Below are 19,187 nucleotides of genomic sequence, written 5' to 3' on the forward strand. Positions count from 1 at the left end.
CTAACTCTTTATGATCCTTTTTGGGATTTTCTTTGCAAAGATACTGTAATACTTTGCCATTTCTTTTTCCAGCTTATTTTATGGATGAGGAAACTGAGGCAAACAGTTAAGCAACTTGCCCAGGGACACACAGTAAGTGTGTTAGGCTGGATTTGAACTCAGGTCTCCTTGTCTCCAGGCCCAGTGCTCTATTCCAGGGCTTCTTAAACTTTTTGCACTGTCAACGTTTGTAGGCTTTGCATGGCCTGAGGACACACGCAGTGCAAAGTGTGAACACTTTGTGTTCAGAACCAAGGCTGCAGTGAAGTTGCATGATGCAGTGCAGGCAAACGCTGCCACAAACACCTCAGATTCATTATGTGTTTGATTTTTAATTAATTTTTAGCTGTTGTGTGTTCAGAAACCTTTTGCTGTTGCCAAATTTTTCACGGTTTTAAGAAGCGCTACTCTGCTCCACCATCCAGCTGCCCAGTTTCATTTTAAAATATATTAAGGATCCCACTTTTTTTTTTTAAAGCAATTGGGGTTAAGTAACTTGCTCAAAATTACACAGCCAGTTATTTTGTGTGGATGCTAAGTATCTGAGGCTGGAACCGATCCTGGGTCTCCCAACTCCGGGGCCAGTGCTCTTACTCACTGCGCCACCTGGCCTCCCCACATTTGAGCTTTAATATATTTCAAAATAGCATTTTATATAAAATTAATATATTTAACATATTAAAGTATATTAAAGCTCAAATTTGTAATCGCAAATTCTCCATTAAAATGAATGTGAATTTGCTTTGGGAAGAGGCAATTTGCTCCTCTGGGAGTAGCCAGTGCCAGTAAAATCACAAGTCCAGTCTCTAGCCCTGTTACCTGCACAGTCATTAACAAATGTGATCATTCTGGTACAGAAAGAAAACCGAAAAGCAAAGTGAGGAATTTATATGAAACCAAACTTCTGTAATTAAAAAAAAGTTTTCATTGATATTTTCTGTTTTTTACATCTTCATGATTATCTCCAGCATCCCTCATCTTTCCCCCCCTCACCCAGCCCCAGCCATTCCATATAACAAAGAGAATTGTTTAAAGACTGAAAAAAAAGTGGAGCCAAGATAGAAGAGTGTTAGGAAGCTATGTGATGTGCTCTACTTCAAAAATTCCTCCTTAGAATCTAGAAAATACACCAGACTGAATCCTGATGGAGAAATCCACAAAAAGTCACAATAATTTCTTTGTCCAACCCAACTAGGCACAGAAAGACACACCTGGAGCTTTATAGACCTACAAAGGGCATGGAGATGAGGACAGGGCTGAATTGGCAAGTCTCTTGCCTACTACTCTGTTCTGAGTCACAGATCCATGGTGTATTGAGAAGGGGACCTGTATGTGGGGGGTGGCATTCCCTGATGGGGAGACCCTGGCTGGTGTATGGAGAAAGTAAAAAGTTCACAAGGCAGCAGCAGCAGTAGCAGTGTGATTCAGACCCCAGTCTTAGAACAGGGTCTCACTTCCAGCACCTAGCCCCCATTGAGAGAAATAATGGAAGCAGGAATCCCAGACTGTAGGGGAGTCCACAATTTCACAGCTTGAAGCCAGCAGATGGCTTCCAGGTGTCCAAAAGGGGTAGAGTCCTGCCATAGCTTTCTTTCACAGACCTATGCCAAGGTCAGAATCTTGCAATGCTCAAACCAAGGGGGATAACAGACTTTGCCCTGAATCAGACCACTTTGGGAACACTGAAAACTTGTAGGTCCTCAGCCTGAGCTGTCCCTGAGATCCTGAAATAACACATCATTCTAAACCCCTAGAAAACAGCTCAGACCTTCCTTCCAGAAGTGCCAGCTCTAACTTCAAGTCTGAACTCAGGAATTTGGCTGGAAGAAGAAGAAAACAAAAAAAGAGCCATACCATAATGAGCTATTTTTATGTCAGGGATGCTCAAGATACCTATCCATAAGAGAATGACTTCAAAACATCTACAAGCAAAGCCTCAGAGTAAAACACAGCTTGAGCACAAACCCAACCAGAATTCCTGGGAGAGATGAAGCAAGAGTTAAAAAAAAGAATTGAAAACTCTTTTTATAGATGGTTGTAGAGTGCTTGAGGTCCTTTCACTTCTCTATCAGGAGGGGATAGCATGTTTCATCATTAGTCTTCTGGAATTCTGGTAGGTCATTTGCTAATATTGAAACAATAGTATTCCATCACATTTATATACCATAATTTGTTTATCCATTTCCAAGTTTATGGTATATGTACCCCTTCAGAGTCCCATTCTTTGCCACTTCAAAAAGAACTAAATATTTTTGTACATTGTTGGAGTTTTTTTTTTTTACTTAGGACTAATCCCTCATTTAATCTACCTTCCTTCTGATTCCCTATCTCCCTTCCCCTCCTATTTCCCTGTTGAATGAAATCTGTTTCTGTATCCAACTGTATGTGTGTGTGTTTGTGTTTTTCTAGTCAGTTCAGATGAGAATGAGGTTCAAGTGTCAGTCGCTCCCCCAACTTTATCCTTCTTGTTTGCAAACTTGTCTGCTTGTGCATAAAATAATAATAACAGTGATGATGATCATGATGGTGTCTTTCTATCACCAGTGCTTGGTACATAACAAGACCTTAATAAATGCTTGTTGAATGGAATCTTTTTTTCCTTCACCTTTGTGTGGGGGTCAGCTGACCAGTCCAGAACACTAGGGGTTTTCAGTTAATTTAACACCTGTGGGTTTTTTTTTTTTAAGCAATGGGGGTTAAGTAACTTGCTCAAGGTTACATGGCCAGTTATTTCTGGGTGTGGTGCTAAGTATCTGAGCCCAGATTTGATCCCCAGGTCATCCTGACACTGGAAATGGTGCTCTTACTTGCTGTGCTACCTGGCTGCCCCAACACCTGTGGTTTTGCAAAGATTTTTGTAGTTCAGGAACCTGGATAAGTAATTTGTATTATTTCCACCACAGAACTTAGTTGTTGAATGTTTATTAAGTACCTGCTGTGTGTCAGGCACTGGGGAGTCAAAGGTGAAACCCAGATAGTCCCTGCCCTCCAGGGGCTTATGTTCCATCAAGGGAGACACCACATCCACATCTAAGCATATACAGTGTATGTATAGGACACACATAAAGTAGATTTGGGATGGAGATTTGGGATGGAGATTTGGGATGAAGAGCTGGGGAGTAGGTATCAGAGAGGGAGTCATGGAGGCCTTGAGGCGTAAGCTGAGCCTTGAAGGAAAGGAAGGGCTCTGAGAGGCAGATGTGAGGAGGGAGGGCATCCAAGGCATGCAAATGTGCAGAGGCTGGAGATGGGATATAAGGAACAGCAAGGAGACTTGTAGAGCTGGATCTCAGAGTGTGTGAAGAGGAGTGATGTGCAATAGGCCTTGTAGCAGCAAGCACCCCAGCATCCCCAGGGTGTCTGCCAACACAGGTTCTTAGATCTGCTTTGATAAAGGAAAGCAACTCAAAATGGGTTAACAAGCTTACTTTAATCAGTCAAATATGTATCATTTACCTAGTTCAGGGGAAAAAGGTCAGCACCCTGAACTTCAGAGTATACAGACAGAATTATCAAGACAGACAGATCAAGTAGACAGGTTTCCAAACTGTCCAACCATTACATCCATACCAAATCAACATCTGGGTTTTTCAAAGCTGGGGGGCTCTCAACAATGGCTTCTCAGAGTTTCATCTGATCAAATCACAGAACACTTCTCAAAGTGAGCCCCAAAACAAAGCCTCAAATCAGGGTTTATATAGCCTTCTCCTGGCTCAGAGAATGTAACAACCTTCTGGACCCACTGGCCAATCAAGAAGTATCTACTGAAAAACAAGCCTCCCACCTCAGGCTCCAGGTGCACTTTAGCCTAGGGGCAGGGAAGATCTTAAAAATTTACATTCCCAGTACAGGCCTGGGAAGGTGGGCTAGAGTCAGATCCACAAAGGATTTTAAATACCAAAGAGTTTTATCTTGGATTCTAGAGGCACTGGAGAGCTCCTAGAGCTTTTTGAGCAGGGGCATGAAAGGAGCAGAGCCTTGCTTTTGGAATGTTGCTTTTAAGTGTCTGAGGCATATCTGAACTCACATCTTCCCAACAGAACATTTACCTCTGTCCACTCTACCATGAGGCCTGTGCACATGGGAAAGCACATTTCTCTGTCAGGAGGCAGAGAGGTCTGTACATTCAAGCAGGGTTCGTAATAGATGACTTTCTCCCCTTGTCCTGCAGGTGTGGAACTGGCATTCAGAGGAGTTTGTGTTTCTCACAGCACACCAAGAGCCTGTGAAGGACTTTCGGCTCCTGCGGAATTCACGGTTATTGACCTGGTCATTTGATGGCACGGTGAAGGTGACTGGAAGCTTGGGTGGCCGTGGTTACTGTTGGCATACTCGCTGGTCACCTGGCTTACTTTGTAGAAACTGCATTGATTAAGTCAGAGAGACCTGAATGTTTATGGTGTTGAGAAGCCTCTCTGCAGGGCTGCTGTCTCCCACATCCGGCACTTCCCTTGGTGTCCTTTCCTTCTTCCTTTAGCTCTTCAGGGCCCTCCAGGCTGCAAGAAGGTTTGAACAGGGATTGGTCATTCCTGTTGTTTCTTAGCTCTGTTGGCTTCTAGTTCTTTAGATTAACAGAGTGGAAAAAAATCACAGCTTGCTGTAATGATGGCTGAAATGATCTCTTTTGTTCCTGAGTGGGCTCGTGGATTCAGAGCGTTTTTGCCACATTTACCACCCCCCCTTTTTAATTTTTTTTAAAGGTTTGGAATATCCTTACTGGCAAAGTAGAGAAGGACTTTGTGTGCCACCGAAGCACAGTTTTATCCTGTGATGTTTCTCCTGATGGCACCAAGTTTTCATCTACCTCTGCTGACAAGACTGCAAAGGTATTTTGGTGAATTGGAATTTGCATGTCTCACTTAGGCAGCAGTGCACCAAGTGCTGAAAGACCTGAGTTCCAATCCCACCTCTGACAGGAGGCATTTTACATCTTGAGTCCAGGTTGCTTCCCAGGACTTATCTATGAATGATAGCTGGATTATGGTTTTCTTTGATGGAGGGAGTTCCCTCACAATGATAAAATCAGTTTTTTTGTATATCTACTGGGATTAAAATACATATTTCCTGAGGCCCTTAATCCTGAGTTGGTTATTTTTTTCTGTGTCAGTTATTATTCTGATGCATTTCCTAAAACAGATGGCAATTCCTGGGTTGGGTAGTCTAAACAGTTTTTCCACTGCTTATGCTATCTACTTTCTTAAAAACTTTTTTTTCTTTCCCTAGATTTGGAGCTTTGAGAGCCAGTCCCCTCTTCATGAGCTGCGGGGTCATGAAGGCTGTGTACGATGCTCCGTCTTCTCTGGGGACAGCACCCTGCTGGCGACGGGAGATGACAATGGGGAAATCAGGGTGCGGCTTACAGCGCCGTACTCCTGCTGCTTCTCTTGCTTGTTGTCTGAGGGGTTAGCCCCCTCCTGACCCCTTCCCCAGGCTCTTGAGCTGGCTTTGGTCATGTCTGTTTGGTCTGAAAGGGTCTGTGCACGACAGCCTCCCCCCATGTCAGGGGAGGATCCCTTTGCCATCAGGGCTAAGCTCTTCCTTGGGCTGGGTGGGGCAGGCCCAGTCATTCACTGTTGCTTTCTGTCTTAGAACCTTGGTAGTAGGAGCTTGGAGGGGTCATCCTCCCTCTAAAGGTGACTGGACTAAGTTTATATTGGCAGAATGAGAGGGGAAAATAATTCTTTAAAATGTTCCTTTGTCTTCTCCTCAAATGACTAATGAACACTTTTAGAGAAGAAAGCAAGCAAGCCAGCCCAGTCATTGTGAATCCTTTGAGCCTGAAGCAGGTGGCGCGAGGTATTGTCCTCTCTCCAGGGTCTGTTCCTCTGCCCAGTTTGTTCATCAGTGGAGGAGAGATGAGCATTTCAGATGTTGAACATGCAAGGTTTGGGGAGGTACAGGATAGGTGTGCTTGCATCTAGATGGCTCTCATTTCCCTGTAGTTCAGGAAGTACATGTGTCTCTCAAACCAGTTTTACTTAGGAGTTAAGGGCCCTTTGGACTCTGCTAAGACTATGTGTATGTGCCATGTGTGAATCACTGTGAGATGTGATGGAAACTTTCCTTAGGACCTTTGACATTGGCCACGTGTCAGATGTCAGGGTACACACCTGCTTCTGGGGAGGGGGAGGCTGGAGGTCATTCTCTTGAGCTTGGCAGTTGTGAGCTGTGGGGAGCTGTGACAGTTGGGTGTTATCACTAAGGCAGTGCTGATGTGGTGGGGGACCACCAGGCTGCTTAAGGAGGGGTCAGGAAGCCTGGGTCAGAAATGGAGCAATCCATGGTTCTGTGCTGAGTGGGCTAGCAGTGGGGTTGGGCCCATGAGTGGTGGCTGCAGCAATTCCAGTCTGGGTGAAACAGACCTGGTGATAAAAAACCAGCCGCCTGACCAGACTAAAGATAGGGCCATGGTACCAGGGCAGCGGGGGGTTGGCCATCTGTATTTCTTGCTGTTGCCACATGATCAGAGTACTGACCTTTTCCAACCAATTCTCTTGCTAGTCTTTCTGTGCCTTGACACTGTGCCCTCCAGCTTCCCTGGCATTGCCATCTGCCATGCTACTGCTGCCTGAGACCTGCAGATGAACCGTCCTATCTGCGTGGCCTCACTCAGTGAGAGCCGGCACCGCCTCTCTCTCCTCTCACTGTACTGATTACTTAGTTCAATTCTGGCACATAGTCAGTGCTGGATAAAGTTGCTGCCACTCTGTGCCATTCTTGGGTGGTTCTTTGGTGGCACCTGCTGATGTAAACTTGGGTGTAGAGGGTAGTATTCATATATGAAAGGGCTTCAGCTGGGGCATGGCACAGTGGAGACAGAACCAGAGAGGCCTGGGTTTAAGTCTTACCTCTGACCCATAGCTGGCATGTGACCCTGGGCAAGTGCCTTGCCTTCTTAGGGCCCTGACCGGCAGGAGCTCCCTGTAACAGAAATCACGGGGAGATTGCATTTCTACATGTAAGTGTATATGACACAGATACTACATATCTCATGTACTACATGTACACAGTCTGTATACATCTGTGTGTGTATAGACATAGATAATTACACAGGGAGTCAGTCTGTCAGAAGTGGGTCTTGAACCCATGAGGTTACTTCTCCATCCATTTTGCCACAGCTACCTTATGCAAGTTAGAGACAAATTAAATCCAGGTAAATTTTGTGGGAAGGCACCAGCATCAGAGGAGATAGAGAAGATAATGCTTGCCTAGAATCTTAGGGAAATCCTGGGATTCTTCTCTGAGAGGCAGAGGTAAGAAAGGAGGGTGTTTGAGGCCTGAGGCACAGTCAGCAGCAAAGGCATGGAGGTGGGAGATGGAGGATTGTGTATGGCTGCTGGGATATGATTCTGGGTGGGGTTTTCTTTCTGTTTCTGTGCAAAGTTTGTGGTGTGTCTGCACATCTTGTACAGGAAAAGTTGAGTTTTATTGCTTTTCTTTCTTGCGTCCCTGGTGCTGTGGTTTGGAGAAGCTACCTCCAGAATAGAAGGTCCAGGGAAGGGGAGGCCGCCTCCAGCTCTGCCATAGAAGGAGGTTTGGTTCTGACTGCTGCTGCTGATGCCCTTCCTCTTGTGTGTGTATGTTTGTGTGTGTGTAGATATGGAACGTCTCCACTGGTGAGCAGCTTCATTCCTGTGTTCCTGTGACTGTGGAGAAAGGAGAGGCAACCTATGTGGGCTGGGTGACTGACCTCCGCTTCTCTCCTGATAGCAGAATGCTTGTGTCGGCCGGGGGCTATCTGAAGGTAAGGCCATTCTGAGCATGAGAAAGGTGGGAACTGGTCCGTGAAGGGGCTGTGGGCTTGTTTCATTGGGCCCCCACAATGACTGTGAGGTGGGTAGCTAGGTCAAGTGCCATTATCGCTTTCCTGTAAACAAGGGGTAGTGGAGAGAAAGCTGGTCTTGGACGTGGAGATTTGGGTTCAAATCCTGCCACATACCAGTTTTATGGTCCTGGGCATATTTAACTTAACCTCTCAGTGTGTGTTGGCAACTCTCTCAAACTCACCAGTTACAAAGCAGGTGCTGAACTACATTGGTTCAGTTCACTGCCTGGGTGCTCCCTGTCTCAGTGATACCTCTGGTACAGCTAAACACAGAACCACCTGGGTACTGGAGCACCTTTTAGAGTCTTTTTCTAAATTTAAATTTAATATCATAGGTCATAGGCATTAAATGTTTATTCTGAATTTAACAAATACCAAACAAAATAAGCATTTCTGCATACACGGTAGAGTGGGGACAGCACTGTGGCTTGGGGAGTGTGTGACGGGGCACTCTTGTCAGAGAGGTGACCTGTCCACTCATTGGTCAGGCTGAGGGGTATTAGAGTGGGTTCAGCATCAGGGGCTGGAGACTACATGCCCTGTTCTGTCCTCCGCACCTTGCACACATGTGCACACATACAGCTGGCCTGCTTAGTAATACCAGGGATATTGAAAGAAGAAGAGCAAGGCTAGGAGTTTTAAGCCCTGTGGGTCATTTGGGTGCCTTATGGTAGTTCAGATTGGTAAGACCCAGTGGAGCCCCCCACCTGTGGAAACAGGGTCACGGTGTTATCTGGGGCTCCTGAGAATAAAGGTCTCATCCCTTGGCGGGTCTGTGTGTCTCTGCCATGGCCATTGCCTGGCCAGAAAGTGCCTGTGTTGACATGGTCCTGCCCACTGTGCCTAGTAGGGAGAGTGGTAGTGTGCACTAGTGAATAGATCACGTGCCTTGGAATAATGAGAGAAACTTGGATCTGAACCCCAGCTCTGATAACTTGCAGGCAGGTTTCTTCTCCTCTTTCTGCTCATCTCTGAAATGGGAGCAATCATTGCTTTGTGAGGCAGGTTTGAGGTGTTACGTCAGTGTCTTTGCTGTTGTTCTCACTGTCCCTTGTGGCAGAGGGCGAGGTTTGGGAATGTCCTGGGAGGAATGCCCAGGGTCTTCCTGAGAGCACTTTAGATCACATTTCTGGGCGTCTGGCCCCCCCACCAGAAGGCCCTAGGCCCAGATCCCAAATGTAATACTTCTAGTTCAGGGCTTTTCCCCCTGCTCGAGGTTTGCTTGGAGTCAGGTGGAAGAGCTCCAGGCACCAGGCTCAGCCCTGACACCTCCATGTATGATCCTGGGTAAGATGTTAATTTTCTTGTAGCTTCAGTTTGCCCAGTTTGTAAGGCAAGGGTGATTGTACTTGTGAGAGGGTAGCTTTAAGACCCAGATGAGGCTATATTCATAGATGTCAGCCACTGTACTCATTCTTAGGATTATTGGTTGTTCTTTGTTTTTCTCATACAATCCAAGTCTAGAAAAGAATCCTGGTTCATTAAGGGTTCTGCCTGAGTTCTAATTAATTGGAGTTTTATCAGATAGGAAATCTCCATTTATGCACCAGGTAAATTAGGGTATGCTTCTTTGTACCCCCAAAGGACTCATTTTGAGATGATTTTACATAGTTTGTAGGAGGGCAAGGACTGTTTTTGTCTCTTTATCCTTCGTGTTTAGCACAGTGCCTGGTACATTGTGGGCTCTTAATCAGTTGACATGAATTGAATTGCTTCATAGATCTAGAGCTGGAAGGGACCTAGAAGGCCAGGCCTCTCATTTTATAGATGAGGAAACTGAGGCCTCAAGAGGGGCAGGGTTACCTTGGCAGGAGGCTTCAGAAGTAGAGGAAGTTAGGCCCTCAGATGCCAAGCTCTGCTCTTTCAGCTGGACCAAATAAGCTTCTTGGTCTCATTTAAACAGATATTTTGAATTATAAAAAAAAAAATCTTCGTTACCACCCAGCCATTCAGGAACGCCTCTGTAATCAATTCCCAGGGTTCAGATGTTCCCCTTAGGAAGAGTTGGTGCTCTGGCCACCATGTGCCCCTGCAGAACTACATTCCCAGTCTCTGACTCAGGAAGAGTAGCGTGTGACTCTTGCCTCAGCCACTTCATGGCTAGATAACTTTGGGTAGGGCCCTTCACTGCTCAGTCTCTCAGTCCTTTATCTTTAATAATAATTTTTCTTGTCATTTTCACTACCCACTCCAGACACTTATCTTAATGTAAATGGCCAGCTCTGACCCAATGCTGACAGTCTTTAAGACTTTGGAGAGGCCAGAAATACTGATTCAATGAGATTGGGTCACAGGGATGTCATGTTGGAGGTAGGAACAGTTGTGGAGAACATCTCAGCTGACCCTCTCATCTTACATAGGAGGAAACTGAAGGCCAGAGGTGACTGCACCAATGTCACACAGATTGTCTGATACAGAACCAGGACTGAACCACAGGTGCTCTCACTCCAAATCCTGTTCTCTTTCCAAAGATCAGCAGTTCTTAACCTAGAGCACACAGACCCCTAGCAGACTGCAGGGATCTGTGAACTCAGATGGTGAGGAAATGACACCCTTCTTCTCACTAAGGCTAACAGAAATGTAGCATTTCTTTCAATCATGTATGTAGGCAGAAGGCGTGGTTGTGAGGACTTCGCCACTCCAGACTGTGCCACAGAGAAGGAGATGAACCCCTTGATTAGACTCCCATCCCTTATTTGATATTTAGGATCTTAACAGGACTCAGAAGACACTGAGCCCAACACTCACATTTCATAGAAAATGAGACCGTGATGGGGAAGTGACGTGATTAAGATCACTTGGGTAGTGAGTGGTTAATCAGTCAGCATTTATTAAGTGCCTACTATGTACCACATACTGTGCTAGTGGCTAAGCACAAAACAGTGGCTTCCCTCAGGGAGATTATATTCTATCAGGGGATAATAATGTGTCCATTTATAGGCATATACAAAACCTGCACCAAGAAAATTCAAGGTTCTTGTGGTTGAGACAGGCCCATGTAAGAGGCAGTGCTGGAGCTGAGCTTTGGGAGGTGGAGGTGAGGAGGGGGAGCATTCTGCACTTGGGGGTCAGCCAGTGTCAAAGGAGCACTGTTTTCACTTTACCTTGGCGGGGGGTTTCTCTGGCACAATATCACAGAAATGTTGTCCTCCCCTATACCCCATCAGAATTTGCCTGGCTTACTGGGCACTATGGAGGTCAATGGTCTAATCCTCAGAACTCTGTACAACAAACCAAGTAGCCTCCTTGTTGCTGTGGACATGTCAGAGACAAAAGCTTCTATAAAGTGGTAGGGATCCAACAGTCTAGGTCCAGGCAGAGTGTAGCAGCCACTCATGGACCCAGTCCTTCTGCTGACCAGTATGGGAGCTTGGCCTGCTCTGCTTCTGACCTGGGCTGTTTGGCCATCCCTGGGTATCCCTTGTCAGCTGGCCTTTTAAGGTAAAGCAACCAGTGCCGTTGAACTGCTGCTGCTGATAATACGCCGGCTGCATTTACACAGCCTCAGGAATGTGTCTGAAAGTGGTGGAGCAAATTAAAAGTAAAAGCAACAGCTTCTGAGGTGGCTGAGAACACAGGCCTTTGGAGCCTGTTCGCTCCTGAATGGAGGCTGTGAAATGGAACGTCAGGCAGATAAATTTGGTGCCAGGAGCCCTCGACTCCCCAGTGCTCATGATAGCACTGAAGAAAGAAGGTCCCACAGTGTGGCCAGACTAGGCTGTAGAAATGGCACCCAGGCCACCCTGACTGTGACCAGTGCAGGGAGAAGCATGGTCACAGTCAAAGAAGTGCAGCTTTGAAAAAACTCATTTTTGTTGATACCTTTTATGTTGACATCATGTAAATTTCCAGGTAGATCGATCAGCTACCCTCACTGTAACCTTGAGTCTCAGAGAGTAGCCTGAGGTAAAAGCACTTGACTAGGATCACTCAGTCTGTTTTGTGTCAGTGGTGGAACTGGAACCCAGATCCTCAGCTCTCCACTATGCAGGGCTGTCTCCATATGGTAAATCTTTTTTTTTTTAAATTAAAAAATCATTTTCTTATTATATTTTATTTTTTCTCAATTACATGGTAATTTTTTAATATAAATTTAAAAAAATTTTGAGTTCCAAATTTTCTCCCACTCTTGCTCCCTTCCTCCATTCTTGAAAAGACAAGAAATTTGATATAGATTACACATATGCCATTATGCAAAGCATATTTCCATATTAGGTGTGTTATGAGAGAAAACATGGGCCAGAGTTAAAAAAAAAGTCTACTTTGATCTGCAGTCAGACTCTATCTGTTCTTTTTCTTAAGGTGGAGAGCATTTTTCCTCATGAGTCCTTTGGAATTGTCTTAGATCATTGTATTGCTGAGAATAGCAAAATCATTCACAGCTGATGATTGTACAATATTGCTGTTACTGTGTACAGTGTTTTCCTGGTTCTTCTCACTTCACTCTACACCAGTTCATAGAAGTCATCTCAGGTTTTTCCAAAAATAATCTGATAATCATTTCTTAATAGCATAATAGTTTTTCATCACAGTCATATGGGTATCCCCTCAATTTCCAATTCTTTACCCCCACAAAATAAGCTGGTATAAATATTTTTGTAAATACATATGTTCCTTTCCTTTTTTTACTTTGGGATACAGACTTAGTAGTGACATTTTAGCCTCAAAGGGTATACGTAATTTTATATCCCTTTGACCATAGTTACAAATAGCTCTCCAGAATGGTTGGATTGGTTCACAACTCCATCAACAGTGCATTAGTGTCCCAATTTTTTCATATCCCCTCCAACATTTATCATTTTCCTTTTCTGTAATATTAACCAGTCTGATACATATGGGATGGTATCTCACAGTTGTTTTAATTTGTTAATTTAATTTGTTATTTTGTAATTTTAATTTGATAATTTCTCTAATTCAGTGATTTAGAACATTTTTCCAGATACATATAGATAGCTTTGATTCAGAAAACTTCCTGTTCACATCCTTTGACCATTTTTCAGTTGGAGAGTGACTTGTATTATTATAAATTTTCTCTGTATTTGGGAAGTAAAGCTTTTATCAGAGAAACTTGCCATAATCCCCCCCCCCCCATCTTTCTGCTTTCCTTCTAACCTTGGCTGCTTTGGTTTTGCTTGCATACACCCTTTTTAGTTTAATATAATCAAAATTATTCATTTTACATCGTCTAATGCTCTCTTTCTCTTGTTTGGTCATACATTCTTCTCTTATCCATAGAACTGACAGGTAAAAATTTTCCATGCTCTCCTAATTTGTTTATATCACCTTTTCTGTCTAAAACTTAATACCCATTTTGACCTTATTTGGTATGAGTTATTGGTCTTTAACTAGTTTTTGCCAAACTCTTTTCCAGTTTTTCCAATTTTAGAAGTTTTTATCAAATAGTGATTTCCTATCCCAAAAGTGTGGGTCTTTGGGTTTATCAAACACTAGATTGCCATGGTTATTTACTACTGTATATTGCGTACCTAATTTGTTTCACTGCTCCTCACCTATTTCTTAGCTAGTGTTAGATTGTTTTGATGGTTACTGCTTTGTAATATAGTTTGAGTTGTGGTATTGCTTGGCCACCTTCCTTCACTTTTTTTTCATTAATCTCTTTGATATTCTTGATCTTTTGTTCTTCCAGATGAACTTTGTTAGTAGTTTTTCATAGCTTTGTGAAATAATTTTTTGGTAGTTTGGTTGGCATTGCAGTGAGCAAGTAAATTAATTTAGATAAAGTTGTCATTTTTATTATATTGGCTTGGACTCCCCATGAGCAATTAATATTTCTCTAATTGTTTAGATATGACTTTATTTGTGTGAAAAGTGTTTTGTAATTGTGCTCATATAGTTCCTGGGTTTGTCTTGGCAGGTAGGCTCCCAAGTATTTTATTTATCTGCAGTTATTTAAAATGGAATTTCTCTATCTCTTGCTGCTAGACTTTGTTGGTAATATATAGAAACGCTGATGAATTATGTGGGTTTATTTTATATCCTGCAGCTTTGCTGAAGTTGTTAATTATTTCAAGTTGTTTTTTAGTTGATTCTCTAGTATTCTTTAAGTATACCATCATATCATCCCCGTTTTCTCTTCTCTTACTGCCTCCCTGGCTTTCTACTTGCCTTTCTCTCTCTCCCATCCCCTTTTTTTCTAACTTACATGGCTGCCACCTTAGTTCAGGGTCTCCTTTCCTCCTAGATTATTTCAATAGCCTCCTAATCTCCTACCTCTTTTTTTTTTTTTCAAATCCATTCTCCATTCAGCTGCAAAAAATTGATTTGTTTAAAGTACAGGTTTGACCACATCTGTCCCCTACTTAATAAATTCTAGTGGCTCCTTAGTCTCCTCTTCTTCTTGGCATTAAGACCCCTTCCCAGCCTTACTCCAGTCTGTGTCTCCAGACTTTCACATACTCTAGAACGCAGCCAGTCTGCCCTTGCTGATCTTCCCCCAGAACGTCATGACTGGGAGCCTCTTTACCTCTCGCTTCTAGAATTGCCAGCTTCTTTATTTCCTGCTATGTACCCTGTCTCTGTCTTGTGTGTCCATAATTGTTTTCATGTCGTCTCCCTCATCAGACCCTGAGCTCTAAGGGAACAGAGACAGTCTTTTGATGTTCTTTGTGTCCCCAGCAGGGCTTTAGCTCAGTACTTGGCACATAGTAGGCATTTTATAGTGGCTTGTTGCTTGACCTCACCCTATCACAGACGACCCCCCTGCTTGAAGTCTTTTTGGATTCCCCCAGTTGCCAGTCCTTCACCGCAAATGACTTTGCATTTTTTTTTTTTTGTCTCTTTGAGCCCCTTAAGGGCAGGAATTATCTCATTCTTGTCTTTGTAACCCTATGACTAGCACAAAGCCTGGCACACAGTAGGCACTTAATACATGCATTTTGATGGATTGCTTTGTGTAGCAGTCACTGTGGTTAATCAGGGAGGCTGACTGGTAGATAATACAGATACTTTTATTGAAGTTTTTTTTTTTTTAAGCAATTGGGGTTAAGTAACTTGCTCAAGGTTACACAGCCAGGTGTTTCTGGGTGGGTGCTAAGTGTCTGAGCTTGGGATTCGATCTCCAGGTCATCCCGATACTGGAGCTAGTGCTCTTACTTGCTGTGCCACCTGGCTGCCCCTTTTATTGAAGTTTTAAAAAGTAGGCATTTAATCTACTGTCTTAAGAGTCTAAAGAGCATTAAATAGATGAGAATAATGAGAGCATAGCAGTCATCTTTGAATCGGCTCCATCAGAACTTTCTCTAAAACATGGGAAAAATAAGATAATGAGAATACCTGGCCTTTGGATAGATAGCACATTAACATTTACAAAATGCTTTATATCCATACTTCCTGGAACTCACAACAACCCAGTGAGGCTGGTACTGTGAGATTGAATTTCAGAGTCAAGATTTGAACCAGGCCGCCCTAAGCCCACACTGTCCTTCATTTGCCCTTTCTACATGAGCCCATCCTCATCAGGGGACCCTTACTTCCAGTTGGGTTGGGTTTCAGTGGGCTTGGGAGGGGAGGAGCGATGAGATGCAGATGACAGCTCGTAGGAGCCATGACTCTTTATTGTAATTATGGGTCGTGCTAGGCGGCCACTGAGGCCCCTTCCAGCGCCCTAATTCTATGGTTTTGCATCTTGCTGTCTAGACCCTTAACTCCATCTAACGTTCTGTTTTGTCTTTTGATAGTGGTGGAACGTGGACACTGGCGAGTCCTTACAGACCTTCTACACAAATGGAACCAACCTCAAGACAATACTCGTGTCTCCTACTTTTAAAACCTATGTGACTGTTGATAATCTTGGGATTTTATATGTACTGCAAGCATTAGAATGATACCACTGTGCTCAGTGTAAGTCATCTGTGACTGCTTGTGGCTATGTGCTTTGGAATTTGGGACGGGGGAGGCCCCACTCAGACTCTGTATGTCAAGTTTTACTAAACTGTGAATCATTTTGCAGTATTGAATTCATTACAAGTGCTTGTTGTCAGATGAATAATGTTTATGTAGATTTTTCCCCAGATGAACACACCTTTAATCTTGTTTTCCATAATCATTATTATTGTTAACAGTTTGTACTTTCGGATGCAAAAGGAAATTTATGTAGCTTGTTATACTGTTGATATAATTTTATTTTCAGATATATTCAAATTAGTTGACATAATTAATGAGACTCAGTAAAAAGAAAATAGGTATCTGGGAAGTAGGATAAATGCCTTTCAGGTTTGGGGGAGGTTGGTCTAGGGAGGAGCCTTCACAGAGCAACTCTTACCTCCCTTTTCCTTTTCCTCCTCCTCCTTCCCCCCAATTGTGAGGGAAGGCATTTAGGTGAAGGAGACTCTTTTTTAAGTTTTCATGTTTTGTATCTCATAAATGTGCTTTATGAGAAGCAGTGTATTATGGTGGCTGGCAGGCCAGCTGGCCTTGGGGTCAGGAAGACATGGGGTCACTGCCTGCCTCTGCTGTAGAGGGGAAAGTCATTTAACCTGTCAGTGTCCCATGTAGTGCTGCAAGACTGTAAGTGGCAGATGAGTGGCAGATCTGCACTGGTGGAGGCAATTTCCATACCACTTTCTCTACCAGTGAAATCACAGGTTTGGGCTCTCCCTTCAAAATTGCTTTAAAATAGTGAAAAAAATATTTTGTGGTTGTAATGTTGACGTATATTGACTCAGTACAGTGAACCTTTAAATTTCAAGCTTGCTCCTTTATAAAGCAGTCATTACGGAAGTTTGAGGAAAAACCAAATCCATTAGCCCAAATTATAACTCTCCCCCTTCCCCCCCCCCAGTGAACATGGTACCAGGAGGTCATAGTGGGCCAGCCATTAGTAGATTCTAGAAATGTGATTTGGGACTGATGTCATGGACTCTCAGTCCCTTCACCTCAGTATCCTGGTCAGAATCCTTCATTGTCTGAGCCCTAGTTTATTAGAATTTTGGGGGGGAGTGGGTGAATAGTTTTCTATTGGAAAATAGTTTTGGGAGAGGGGAAACCCATCTTCATTAGGGAAAAGTTTAATTATAGATCGAATTATGCTTTGACAGTCTTAGTTGCTTCTTTGATGAATGGTATGACTTCTGCTGATCTCTCTGGGTCTCAGTTTCCTTATTTACAAAATGAACCAGATGGTCATTGAAATTTAAAATTTAAATGAGATTTTAAAACTTTTTTTTATGAACAAAACCTCCCCCAGGAATTGGTCCATGTTTAAAGGAAAGGCTTTATAATGCTCAGCAATGCCAGTTGTAACTTTGTAGGCTTTTTGTTTTTGTCCTCTTCAAAAAAGTGTGTGAAAAGTGGATGTTCCATGTTGGGGTGCCATGGATATGTCAGGACTAAATATTTTGAAATCTGAATGGTCCAATCAAACCAGAGTGCCACTCAATTGGAGGCAAAATTGTATCTGCATTCAGCAGTGGGTGGAAGGGAATGGAGAAATAGAGGAGTGTCATTATAGCATAGAGCTCTCTTGGGGCTCCTCTAGTTCTCTTTTACAGATGGGGAAACCGAGGCCCGGAAAGGTGAGATGACTTTTCCTGAGGTCCTGTAGATCACGAATGGCTGAGCAAGCAAGCCCAGCATTCTTTCTGCTGCAGCATGAAAGCTGTGAAATGAGACCACCAGAGTGGGAGCCCTGCTCTTCATCCTTGGCTACATTCCTTCGCCACTCTGAACCTCAGTTTTGCAGTCTTACAAGGTGGGGATCAGTAGTATTTTCCCTGTCATAGTGGAGGGAGAAGCTCTTGGTCCTCCTCCAAGTGTTTTGGAAATGTGATTTGTTATCTATGTAAGTGGAGGTAGTTAACAAAAGCCAGGCTTTTTGCATTTTTTAAATGCAGTTTGCCAGTCTTAAGAAGTCCAGATGAGAAAGTAGAGTTCTTTGGTGGAGTCTTGATGCAATGACCAATGTCACCTGTGGGTGTGGAACTGACAAGCCTTCTGTCATCTGTGCTAAACAGATGAACTTGTTATAAGCAAGATAATATATGATGGGACATATTTCTGCAATGGATGTCCAGAATTCAGGACAACTTTAGAGCTCATTGATGGACAAAGGAGGGTAGAAAACACCCCCAAACCCTCTGGTGTTCTCCATGAACTACGTTTTTCTCATGGCGAGTAGAGAAAAACAGTCTCAGGTATATGCTGTTGTAGCCAAAACGAAAATATGAAAATCTGAAGTTGTTATTGTCATTGTTGTTTTTCCCTTTAAAAGGAACTAGTTAGCATGTAAATAGTTCCCTTTTGTGTGGTCAGAATTGGATTTATAGCAATAATTATGTGTGCACTTTTTCAGAAACCCCTCTATTACACAAAGCCAGGCATAGTTTGTTCATAGAATTATAGATTTAGGACTGGAAGGAGGTTGGGAAGCTATCAGGTCCAACCCTCTCATTTTACAGATGAGGAAACTGAGGTACAGAAATGTTAGCTGACTTGTCCAGGGTCTCACAGCTAGTATGTGTCTGAGGTAGGATTGAGTACAGGACTTTCTGAATCCATGGCCAGTGCCCTCTCCACCAAAGCATGTCACCTCTCATTATTTTGGCATTACTTGTTAAATACATGTTTGTACATTTTTTGCTTTAAGGGTTATTGTTTGTGTATGTGCCTTCTCTCCCGTGAAAAGACCCTTCCTCATCCAGGGCTTCCAAGATAGGAGAGCAAAGGAAAAAACCACAGTCTGATGTGATAATCTAATGACAAAGGGGCCGGCCCCCTGCGTGGTGAGCAGTGACTCCGGAGGAAGGATGGCTTTGTTGTGTTGCTCTCATGGGACCCGGTTAAGCAATCCCTTCTGACCATTCCATTCCAGTGTTTGTATTGGGAATCTCAGCTTGTCCTCTGGCTCTTTTCTCTGTGACCACATGTCATATACCTCTTACTGTGTAAGTGTCTATCAAATGCTACCAGTTGGTACACGATTCCTTTTGTTTTCCCTTTGCTATACATTTTTTAAATGAATTTTTAAAGATGTTATTTGTATGAATAAACTTTTGGAATCCTGTTTGAAACGTCTCTTCCTTTACAAGTCAATAGACCAACGTGATTATGTCCAAAATGCTATTGGGCTGGGCCATGTCCAGGCTGGTTGAAAAAAATAAGACCCATTTTTGAGTCTCCGTTATATGACTGGTCTCTTCGGATGAGTCTATGTGTGTCCTTCAGCCCTCCTCTTCTCTCACTCTTTGGTGGAATTAACTGGGGCATCCACAGTGGCACGAGGGAGAATCCTTTCGAATGGAGGGTAGAATTTTGTAGCCGGGCTGCCGTGAAGGCTCTTCAGGCAGGAGGATAACCATATATATAT

The 19,187-nt window shown here is 43.5% G+C and overlaps 1 protein-coding gene across 1 annotated transcript in view; it reads left to right on the top strand.

Moving 5' to 3' along the window:
• APAF1 (apoptotic peptidase activating factor 1) overlaps positions 1-18,884 on the top strand; it is a 104,175-nt gene extending 85,291 nt beyond the window's left edge. Inside the window, exons 22-26 of the mRNA XM_069095070.1 lie at positions 4,211-4,330; positions 4,740-4,865; positions 5,263-5,388; positions 7,637-7,783; positions 15,562-18,884. Of these exons, the coding sequence (XP_068951171.1) occupies positions 4,211-4,330; positions 4,740-4,865; positions 5,263-5,388; positions 7,637-7,783; positions 15,562-15,708 (666 nt within the window). The 3' untranslated portion in view covers positions 15,709-18,884. The remainder of the gene's footprint in view (positions 1-4,210; positions 4,331-4,739; positions 4,866-5,262; positions 5,389-7,636; positions 7,784-15,561) is intronic.
• Positions 18,885-19,187: the final 303 nt, after the last annotated feature.

This window comes from Petaurus breviceps, unplaced genomic scaffold, assembly GCF_028583685.1.
Source record: "Petaurus breviceps papuanus isolate PSGF00001 unplaced genomic scaffold, PetGlider_PUasm1.0 225, whole genome shotgun sequence".
In the NCBI taxonomy this organism is placed as follows: Eukaryota; Metazoa; Chordata; class Mammalia; order Diprotodontia; family Petauridae; genus Petaurus; species Petaurus breviceps.